Here is a 12,043-nt window from a genome sequence, read left to right as displayed (position 1 = left end):
TTATTTATTACTTTAACTATGCAATGATTTCCTATCAGGTTCACCCCTTATCTACTCAAACTCATTTTTTATCCACTAAGTACATTGCATCCATACTTTCATAATTCAAATATAATTTGTCTCTCCTACTTTAAACTTTTCAATAGCGTATAATATCTTTTAAGGATAGAAACAAAATATTTTTAACGTAATACTCTTGCTCTTTCTGTTCTAGCAACATTTGTCTTCTCTTTGTCACCATACTCAATACTTTCACCTGACTCAGAGGCTCTTCATGTACTGTCCCTTCATCCAGAAACATTTTCTTCTTTTTATGTAGTTAACTTGTTTTCCTTTAGATTACAGTTCAAGGTTTACTTTACCAAGAAAGCCTTTCTGACAAGGTCAAATCCTATTGTTGTAGATCTTCAGAACTATATATTCTTTATATCAATTATCATTTATAAATTTATATTTTTATGATTTTCTCACTTCTAAAGTATAAGATCCAGAAGAACAGTGATCTTGTTTATTTTTGCTTATCATCAAATTCTAGCACCTGGCACAGTTCCTGATATATAGCAGATGCTCAGTAAACTCTTCTTTTGAAATTTTATTTTATTTTCTTAATTTTTTTTTTTTTTTGGCTTTTTAGGGCTTCATTCACAGCATATGGAGGTTCCCAGGCTAGGGGTATAATCAGAGCTGCAGTTGCCGGCCTACACCACAGCCTTAGCACCATATGATCCGAGCTGTATCTGCAACCTACACCACAGCTTATGGCAACACCGGATCCTTAACCAACTGAACGAGGTCAGGAATCGAACCTACAACCTCATGGTTCCTAGTCGAATTCATTCCTGCTGCGCCATGTTGGGAACTCCTGAGTAAATTATTTTTAATGGACATGTAGGTTGATACTTTCTGGGGGAGAATAGTACTTTCTGTATGTTTAAAACTAACATCCCTGTGTTAATTAATAATGATAAGGTAAATAGCTAGGAAAGACTGACTTGTTCTAGCCAAATAACATAACTGAATAAGGAAGGAGCCAATGATAGGTTGTAGAGAGTTAGTGTAAAACTGTGAGTTAATTAAGGACCAGGAAAGGGCTTTTGAACTTCCAGTTATTTATGTCTTTAGTGTTGCTATTCCTAACTTGAGAGGTGAAATTGTAGCATCTGATTTCTTGAATGGCCAAATAATGATAAGGGTTCAATTTACCAGGAGGATAAACAGCTATGAATTTGTCTGCCCATAAAATATACCTTTGCAATGGATGTAAAATATATTAAAATATGTAGTTACATATGTGTGTGTGTATACGTAACACAAAAATTGACAGAAGTAGGAAAAATTGAAAAGTCTATCATACTGGTAGATTAATGCGTCCGTAATCAAGCAGACAAAATTTATTAAAGTTATAAAATCTTTGAAGAACACAATTAACATGCCTGTTCTAATAATAAATATGTAGACTATCACAGTCTGAAAAACTTTTGAGACTTATATATGTGACATTTACAGAAGTTACTTTCAACTAGGACAAAGAAATAACACATTTAGAAGAATTCATATTTTATTGATCATATCATATGACAATACAGTGAGAATATAAATAAGAAAAAAGTTGAAAATGCACACTTAGAAACTTCAGAGCACATACCTAGTGACTTACATGTTAAAGGGAAATTACAGTGAAATTAGAAAATATTTATAATTATGCAATATCAAAAATATCTCAGCAGTTTTGGGGTATAGACAAATTGCTACTTATAGGGAGATTTACAGCCTCAAAATATTCTTTTTTTTAAAAAAATTGAAAATAATTAAATGAGTGAGAGTTCCCATCCTAGTGCAACAAAACGAATCCAACTAGGGACCTTGAGGTTGCGGGTTCAATCCCTGGCCTCCTCAGTATGTTAAGGATCTGGTGTTGCTGTGAGCTGTGGTGTAGATTGCAGACATGACTTGGATTCTGATGTTGCTGTGGCTGTGGCATAGGCCACATGGACCCCTAGCCTGGGAATCTCCATATGCCGCTGGTACAGCCCTTTAAAAAAAAGGCAAAAAAAAAAAGAAGAGAAATGAGTGAAAGTGTCACCTTGAGAAATTAGGAGAACAATAACATCTTAAAACAGTGAAAGAAAGTGGTATAGATTAGAATTGAAATTAGTGTGGAGTTCCTGTTGTGGCGCAGCGGAAACGAACCCAACTAGTATCCATGAGGATGATGGTTTGATTCCTAGCCTCGCTCATTGGGTTGGGGCTCCAGCATTGCCGTGAGCTGTGGTGTAGGTCAGATCCTGAGTTGCTGTGGCGTGGCATAGGCTGGTTCCAATTCGACCTTAGAACTTCCATATGCCATGGATGTGGCCCTAAAAAGTAAAAAACAAAACAAAATTAATAAAATTAGTGTAATAGATAACAAAAAAATTAGAGGATCAACAAAGCTAAAAGTTATTTCTTGGAAAACTGATAAAGAAGACCAACCTTTAACCAGGGCTAATGAAAAAAAAAAAGAAGGAAAGAAAGAAAGAAAACAGCACAAAAATACTAGGAATGAAAAAGTGGTTAACTTATAATATTTTTTTAATTATGAAAACTTTACAAAAATTTTATGTCAGTAAATAAAAATGGATGGCGTTTTAGAAAAAAAAGTATAATTTACCAAATCTGACTCAAAAAGAAATGGAAAGTCTGAAGAAACCAATAACAACGTTTCTTCCTCCTTTACCCTATCTCTACATCCTCAAGATGCTAGAAAACTGAAGATAATTTTAAGATGAATTTTAACGACTCTTCAAGGGAAAAATAATTCCTTTTTAAAATTATAGTTGATTTATAGTGTTTCTTCAATTTCTGTTTTATACTAAAGTGATCCAATCACATATAGTTCCCTGTGCTGTAGAAGTTCATTGCCCATCCATTCCAAATATTGCAGTTTACAAGTAATTCTTATCTTCTGCAAACTGTTCGAGAAAATAGAAAAGTAGAAGAAGCAACTCAATTCTTTTTATAATTATAGGATAATCTAAATATCAAAACTGAACAAGGACAAGACAGAAAAGCATTATAGACCAATTCCACTTAGTGACATGAGTGCAACTAAGCAAAGTAAGACAGAAAGAGAAATACCATTTGATATCACTTATATGTAGCATCTAAAATATGATACAGGAGCTCCCATCATGGCTCTGCAGGTTAAAGACCTGGCATTGCCTCTGTAAGGATGGGGTTCAGTCCCTGGCCTGGCTCAGTGGATTAAGGATCCAGCTGTAAGCCATGGCATAGGTTGCAGATGTGGCTCAGATCTAATGTTGCCATGGCTGTGGCATAGGCCACAGCTGAAGATCCGATTCTACCCCTGGCCCAGGATCTTCCATATGCCACAGATGCAGCTGTAAAAAGAAAGGAAAAAAAAAGATATGAATGAACATATCTGGAGAACAGAAACAGATTCATAGATAAAGAGAACAGACTTGTGGTTGCCAATGGGAAAAGGGGTAGAGGAGGAAGGATTGGAAGTTTGGGATTAGCAGATGAAATTAGTATATATAGAATGGATAAAAACAAGGTCCTGATGTATAGGTCAGAGGAATATATTCAATACCTTGTAATAAACCATAATAAAAAGTATACAAAAATACATATAACTGAGTATCTTTGCTGTATAACAGAAATTAACACAACTCTAAACTATCCTTCAATAAAATTTTTTAAAAAATGAACATGGATATAAAATTACTACACAAGATATTAACAAATTGAATAACCAGTGTACTTAAAACAAGCTAAATCATTACCAAATAAAGTTCATCACAGAAATGTGAGAAATGTTCATATATCTGGAATGATATAAATATAATTTACAACATTAACAGATTATAGGAATAAAGCTATAATATCATTATGCCAAATTTGTATTTGAACTAAAGTCATTGTTTATTAATTTTAAAACTTTTACTGAAGGTATTTTACTGGAAATAAGGGAATTTTCTTAACTTTTAGAAAGTTAATTACAAAAAAACCTCAAACTACTACCAATGTTATACTAATAAATCCTCTAGAAGCACTTCTTTAAAGTCAGGAAAAGGACAAGGAGTATTAATATGATTTCTATTCAGTGTTGTACTGAAGCCTCTAGCAAATGCAATAAAATAAATAAAATAAATGAAATATAAGAATTGGAAGACAGGAAATAAAATGATCCTCATTTGTAGACAATGTGATTATCTTCATAGAAGATCAAAGAGAGTCAACAAACTATCGAAATAATAAAAGAATATAGCACTATCTTAGATTAAAAAGTGATATGAAAAAATCAGCAGCAATCTTGTTATACTAGTAGTAACCACTTGGGATTTTTTTTTTTAATAGCCAATTTCTTTTCCTGATATATTTTAGTCCAACTGTAAGCTTGCTCTTAAGAGGAAATCAACCCTTTTATACTGGTACTGCAATCATCCCATATCTCAACCTTAGCAGACTCAACTCAATACCCTCTTTTTTTTTTTTTTTTTTTTTTTTGTCTTTTTTTAAGGCCGCTCCTGCAGCATATGGAGTTTCCCAGGCTAAGGGTCTAATCGGAGCTATAGCTGCCAGCCTACACCACAGCCACAGCAACACAGGATCTGAGCCGCGTCTGCAACCTACACCACAGCTCATGGCAACTCTAGATCCTTAACCCACTGAGTGAGGCCGGGGATTGAACACACAACCTCATGGTTCCTAGTCAGATTTGTTAACCACTGAGCCACAATGGGAACTCCAACACCCTCTTTTATAACATATTTAAATCCCCTTTACTCTACTAAGATGAATTTCATAGCTTAGTATCATCTAGGCATGTAACATGTTTGAAAATAATTAATGTAATATTTAGACAAAATAAAAATAATTTACAGTAATATATATTTTACTTTGTAAATGTTCAGGTATGCCCAGAAGACATAAAGTGCCATATATTTTCACTTACCTTTTTTTAAATGGAAAGTAATTTTATTTATTTATTTATTGACATAGAGTTGATTTACCATTTTGTGTTAGTTTCTAGTATACAGCAAAGTGATTCAGTCATAAATATGTATACATTCTTTTTTATATTCTTTTCCATTATGGTTTATCACCGGGTGTTGATATAGTTCCCTATGCTATATAGTAGGACCTTGTTGTTTATCCACTCTGTCTATAGTATTTGCACCTGCTAACCTCAAACTCCCAATCCATCTTCCCCAACCTTCCTTCTGCTTTGGCAACCAGAAGTCTGTTCTATGTCTCTGAGTCTGTTTCTGTTTGTTCATTTGTTTCATATTTTAGATTTCACATATAAATGATGTCATATGGTATTTGTCTTTCTCTTTCTGACTTATTTTACTTAGTATGATAATTTATAAATCCATCCATTCCATGTTGCTGCAAACAACATTATTTCGTTCTTTCTGATTGATGCATAATATTCCATTGTATATATGTACCACATCTTCTTTATCCATTCATCTGTGAGTGGACATTTAGGTTGTTTCCATGTCTCGGCTATTGTGAATAGTGCTGCTATGAATATAGGGGTGCCTGTATCTTTTTGAATTATAGTTTTTGTTTTTTGCTTTTTAGGGCTGCATCTGTGGCATATAGAAGTTCCCAGATTAGGGGTCGAATTGAAACTACAGCTGCTGGCCTTGGCCGTAGCCACAGCAATGCCACATCCAGGCTATGTCTGTGACCTACATCGCAGCTCACAGCAACGCTGGCTCCTTAACCCATTGAGTGAGGCCAGAACCTGCATCTTCATGGATGCTAGTTGAGTTCGTTACTGCTAAGGCACATTGGGAACTCCCTGAATTATAGTTTTGTCTGGATATATGCCCAAAAGGGTGGAATTGCTGGATCATACGGCAACTCTATTTTTAGTTTTTTGAGGAACCTCAATACTGTTTTCCATAGTGGCTGTACCAACTTAAATTTCTACCGATAGTGAAGAAGATTCCCTTTTCTCCACACCCTCTCCAGCATTTATTTGTAGACTTTTTAGTGATGGCCACTCTGACCAGTGTGAGGTGACGCTTCATGGTAGTTTTGATTTGCATTTCTCTAATAATTAGATGCGATGCTGAACATCTTTTCATGGGCCTGTTGGCCGTCTGTTCTTTGGAGAAATGTCTCTTTAGGTCTTCTGCCCATTTTTGATTGGATTTTCCTATTTTCCCAGCACCATTTGCTGAAGAGACTGTCTTTTTTCCATTGTATATTCTTATCTCCTTTGTCAAAGATTAATTGACTGTGGCTGTCTAGGTTTACTTCTAGGCTCTTTATTGTGTCCACTGATCCATATGTCCGTTTTTGTACCAATACCACACCTTTAATTACTGTTGCTTTGTAATATTATCTGAAGTCTGGGAAAGTTATGCCTCCTGCTTTGTTTTGTTGTTGTTGTTGTTGTTGTTGTTTTTCCCCCTCAGGATTGCTTTGGCAATTCTGGGTCTTTTATGATTCCATATATATTTTAGGATTTTTTTGTAATTCTGTGAAGAATGTCACAAGCAATTTGATGGGGATGGAATTAAATCTCTAGAATGCTTTGGTTAATATGGCCATTTTAACAATATTAATTCTCCCAATCTAAGAGCATGAGATATCTTTCCATTTCTTTGAATCATCTTCGGTTTCCTTTATTAATGTTTTGTAGTTCTCAACATACAAGTCTTTCACCTCCTTGGTCAGGTTTATTCCTAAGGATTTTAATTTTTTTGAATGTGATTTTTTAAAGGGATTTTTTTTTTTTACATTCCCTCTCTTATATTTCATTGTAAAGAAATGCAATCAACTTCTTTAGGTTAATCTTGTATCCTGCTACTTTGCTGAATTTATTTATCAGTTCTAATAGTTTTTCTAATGGGGTTTTCTATATATAGTATCATATCATCTGTGTATAGTGACATTGTTACCTCTTTCTTTTCAATTTGGATACCTTTTATTTCTTTTCCATGTCTGATTGCTGTGGCTCAGACTTCCCATACTATGTTGAATAGAAGTGGTGAGCATGGTTATCCTTGTCTTGTTCCAGATTTTATCAGGAAGGCTTTCAGCTTTTCACTGCCAAGTATTATATTGGTTGTATGTTTGTCATAAATAGTTTTATTGTGTTGAGATATGTTCCCTCTATATCCACTTTCATAAGAGTTTTTACCATGAATGGATGTTGAATTTTATCAAATGCTTTTTCTGCATCTATTGAGGTGTGATGTAATTTGTGTCTTTTCTTTTGATGATGTGGTATATATTATTGATTATATTGAACCATCCTTATGAATTTGGGATGAATCCCACTTGGTTGTGGTGAATGATCTCTTTTATGTATTTTTGTATTTGGTTTGCTACTATTTTGTTGAGAATTTCTGCATCTATAGATATTGGCCTGTAACTTTCTTTTTTTGGTGGTATCATTGTATGGTTTTATTATCAGGGTGATGGTGGTTTCATAGAATGTCTTTGTTCCCTTTTCTTTAGTCTTTTGGAGGAGTTTGAGAAGGATTGTAATAAATTCTGTATGTTTGGTAAAATTGATAGATGATTTGTATGTTGGTATGTTCAGTAGAATTCACTGTGAAGACATCTGGTCCTGGCCTTTTGTTTGTAGGATTTTTTTTTTTTTTTTTTTTTTTTTTTGGTAACAGATTCTATTTCACTGCTAGTGATTGATCTGTTCAAATTATCTATTTCTTCTTGATTCAGTTTTGAATCAAGAAGGTCCATTCCTTCTACATTGTCAAACTTGTTGGCATATAATTGTTTATAGTGCAGTTACTTTTAGTGAATAAATATGGGGTTAAGAGAAGCAAGACAACATTCAGCTCATATGTCAATAATTTTTATTTTATTTAACTTGTTACAATAAGAACTGGAAAGGCATATACACATATATTCATAGAATTGAATACACAGATAAGTGTTGAGCTGCTGATTACTGACAAACACAATGAGCAGCACTGATATCACTGTGTTTTCAAAAACAAATAAAAAAATCTTTGTAAAGTTTCAAAAAAGGTAAAGTGTTCTTTCAGTTTTACATGATAATTGGATCCTTGTAAATTTCAGAGATTTTAAATGGTACAAAAGAATACTTTTAGTTTATAAAAATTAGTTTGACTTTAGATTGATAAGTCTTAGAAGTGCATGAATATCCCACTGGCCTTTCAAAAGTTTTGTAGAATGTGGAAGAGTTCTTTATTTGCCAGACTGATCCTTGTATTGCTAGACATTTAGCATTCCTAAATTCCCCTCCCATTAAATGCTGCTAGCAATTTGCAAATCCCTGGGACGAGCAACTCCTCAGGTACATTTCCTAGGGGGCAGCATTGCTCTCATAGAAAAGCATGGGTTTATGTATCTGAATGCATTTGCTATGGGTAAACTCTTTTTTCCAAGTCATAATTACAAGTTTGAAAGAAAAGTGGAACTCAGGACGTTTTTTTGAGTTTGTGTCATTTGAGAAACTCATTTTACAGGTATCATATCAAGTTGAACATTCTTTTTTTTTTTTTTGTCTTTTTGTCTTTTGTTTTTTTCTAGGGCTGCACCCTCGGCATATGGAGGTTCCCAGGCTACGGATCTAATCGGAGCTGTAGCTGCTGGCCTACACCAGAGCCACAGCAACGAGGCATCCAAGCCACATCTGTGACCTACACCAGAGCTCCTCACGGCAACACCAGATCCTTTAACCCACTGAGCGAGGCCAGGGATCAAACCCACAACCTCATGGTTCCTAGTCAGATTTGTTAACCACTGAGGCACGACGGGAACTCCAAGTTGAACATTCTTAAGCCATACAGTTGTTGTATAATATGTAAAAACTCAAGCCTTGAAAAAGATAAAATGGTTATGTGATTAGCGGGTTTCTTTATCTGCTAAAGAAATGTACTGAGTGATGTAAAATTAGTTCTGGAGTTCATGCATTAAACTGAGGTATCATATAACAACTTATATTTGGTCTAAAAACTATTCCTCTTATTATTAGGTATTAACTTTAAAATTTGTGGCTTTTGTTGATTGTGGAGTAGTTTAAGAATAGAAGAATTTTTTAGCCATTGTAATTTACTACCCAAATGATTCATTCAATCCTATAGCTTCAAATAAATCCCCATAATCAATGACTTCTAAATCTTTTTCAACTATAGCCTCTACTTTGAGCTTCAGAGTTGCATATCCAATTTCCTACCGCATATATACTTGATCATTTGCCAGGTATTTCAAATGTACCATGTTAAAAATTGAACTTGTGATTTTTCTTACACAATTTTGTCCCTTTAGTGTGTCTCATCTCAATAAATGATACTACCATTTAGACCAGAAACCTTGGGGGGGGTCATTCTTAACTCTTCTTTCTCTCATACACTAAATGCAATGCTGTTGACAGTCCTATAAGCTCTATCTTCAAAGCAAATTATAAATCTGACCACTTAGTACTACCTTCACCTGAACTACCTGAGTCTAAGCCAGTATTATTTCTTTTTTCCCCAGTTTTATTGGAATACAGCTCTTCAGCACTATATAATTTAAAAAAATGTATAACTAATGTTTGACTACATACATCATGAAATGGTTACCACAGTAAGTTTAGTGCATATCTATCATCTCATATAGATAAAACATTAAAGAAATAGAAAAAAAGTTTTTTTCTTAGTGATGGAAACTCTTAGGATTTACTCTCTTAACAACTTTATTTTATGACATACAACAGGGTTAATTATTTTTATCATATTATACATTACATCCCTAGCACTTATTTACCTTATAATTGGAGGTTTGTACTGCTTTCATCTAATTCCCCCTCCCCACACCTCCCATCTGTGGTAGCCAGAAATCTGATCTTTTTCTATGAGTTTGTTTATTTATTTGTTTTTGAAATATACTGACCTGCCACTCTGTATTAGTTCTTGGTACACAACATAGTATTTTGATATTTTTATATATTCAAAATGATCATCATTATAAGTCTAGTTGTCATCTGTCACCACACAAAGATATTACACAGTTATTGACTATATTCCTACACTCTACATGGGTCCTACCTGTGACTATTTATTTTAAAACTAAGTTTGTTCCACTCAATCTCCCTCACCTATTTCTCTCTCCACTCTATCCCTCTCCCCTGGCACCTGTTTTTCACTCTGTATTCATCATTCTGTTTCTGTTTCTGTTCAACTGTATTGTGTATCACATTCCACATATAAGTGAAATCATACAGTATTTGTCTTTCTCAAAGCCGATATAATTTCTTACATGAGGAACTGCATAGATTCATAACTGTTCTCCCTGAATCCATATTTTTTCCACACCGTTATAGTCTATGCACTGATACATAATAGTGTTCAAGTCAGTTGGTTGCTTAAAATTTTCCAGTGAATTGAATTCCCATTACATTTCAAATGAAATCTAAAGTTTTTACCGTGAGCTACACACCTTGGTCTTCTGGATATCTTTCAGACATTTTCCCTTCCATTCGCTTTCTCGTTCATTCCACTTCAGCCATAGTGGTGGTTTGCTGTCAGAGAGCACAAGAAGCATGCTTTTCTGTCTTGGGGCATTTGTATTTGCTGTTCCCTGAGCCTGGGCAGTTTTCCCCACTACTCTGTTTTCATGACTTTCTCCCTTCATTGTATCTCTTTTCAGATGTCCACCTCAAGGTGGTCTTCCTAACTACACTATCTAAAATAGCACCTCACACTGCTCTCCTCATACCCACCTTCATTTTTTCATTGTATTTATTCCGACTTGGGGTGAATATTACATTATATATTTATTTGTTTACTCTCCCCCCCCCCCACTGGAATGTCAGTTCCATGATTGTAAGCACAGGGATGATTACAAAAGAATCAGTGACGAGGGAATTCTCATGGCTCAGTGGTAACAAACATGATTAGTATCCATGAGGATGTGGGTTTGATCCCTGGCTTTGCTCAGTGGGTTAAGGACCCAGTGTGGTGGTGAGCTGTGGTGTAGGTCACAGCCGCGGCTTGAATCCAGCACTGCTGTGGCTGTGTGTATGTAGACCAGCAGCTGTAGCTGGGATTCAACCCCTAGCCTGGGAACTTCCATATGCTGCAGGTGCAGCCCTGAAAAAAAAAGGCCAAAAAAAAAAAAAAAAAAAAAGAATCAATAATAAGTTGCTCTTAACATATACTACTTAATGATTTTGACTGAATTTTAAGTAAAAAATTATATAACTTTTTTCACTCTTCAAAATAGTGTTATCTTCTAAAGCACATTTTCTCATTTTCTGATGTAATTAAATCAGTAGTATAAAGGATGATGTTGGTATATAGAAGAAAACTAAAATTGATGCCAGATAATACTAAAACTATGCTGAACATTGATGGTTTATTTTTTTCTTTACAGACAGTATTATTTGAGTTACTAATAATGAGACTAATTATAGGATAAGCAGTCTGATACTTAAAGACAAAATGCTAGCTAAACAGGATCCCCTTGTGGTTATATTTTGAATGACATCTGCTGTGATCCAAACATAGGTAAAATATTTAATTACCACAGTTAATGCTTTTTTATTTTAGGAAATGATTTGCAGCTGAGTGAATCAGGAAGTGACAGTGATGACTGAAGAAATATTCAACAATAAGTATAAAATTTTCAAGACGTGATAATTTATTTTATATTATGAATAAAAATTCCTAGGGCTGAGGAAAATGTATCAATTTTTGATGATAAAGTTGTGATTCAGAATTTTCAGTTAATGTTACTTTTTTTTTTTTTTACCATTTATGAGTACCAGCATTTTCATGTGTTTTGTTTAATGTTAATGAAACTCTACTGAAGTTTTACAGATGAGAAAACAAATTTAGAAGTTAGGTAATTTGCCCACATACTGTTAGTTAACAAGTGTCAGATCAACTGTTCTAAAGTTCAAGTTCAGTGTTCTGTTTTATCATACTGCTGTCTTCAATTATGAAATGTCAGAACTACTGATTTATAATAAATGTCCCTGGTCTTGATTATATCTCTGAGCCTTTCTATATGATATTCCTTACATTTTGGTTGAAAACTAAGC

At 34.2% G+C, this 12,043-nt stretch overlaps 1 protein-coding gene across 3 annotated transcripts in view; it reads left to right on the top strand.

Annotated features, from left to right (window-relative positions):
* Positions 1 to 12,043, top strand: part of EAF2 (ELL associated factor 2) — a 49,067-nt gene that overhangs the window by 30,852 nt on the left and 6,172 nt on the right. The window contains exon 6 of one of the 3 annotated variants that reach the window (XM_005654037.2): positions 11,550 to 11,992. The exons of 1 other annotated variant lie outside the window; for it this stretch is intronic. In XM_005654037.2, the coding sequence (XP_005654094.1) occupies positions 11,550 to 11,596 (47 nt within the window). In that variant the 3' untranslated portion in view covers positions 11,597 to 11,992. Of the gene's footprint in view, positions 1 to 634; positions 692 to 11,549; positions 11,993 to 12,043 lie in introns of those variants that run through there. One more of the 3 variants, XM_021070273.1, reaches the window with a different exon arrangement.

This window comes from Sus scrofa, chromosome 13 (assembly GCF_000003025.6).
Source record: "Sus scrofa isolate TJ Tabasco breed Duroc chromosome 13, Sscrofa11.1, whole genome shotgun sequence".
Classification (NCBI taxonomy): Eukaryota; Metazoa; Chordata; class Mammalia; order Artiodactyla; family Suidae; genus Sus; species Sus scrofa.
Note: the sequence above shows the minus strand (reverse complement) of the source record. Positions and strands in the feature narration are given on the sequence as shown.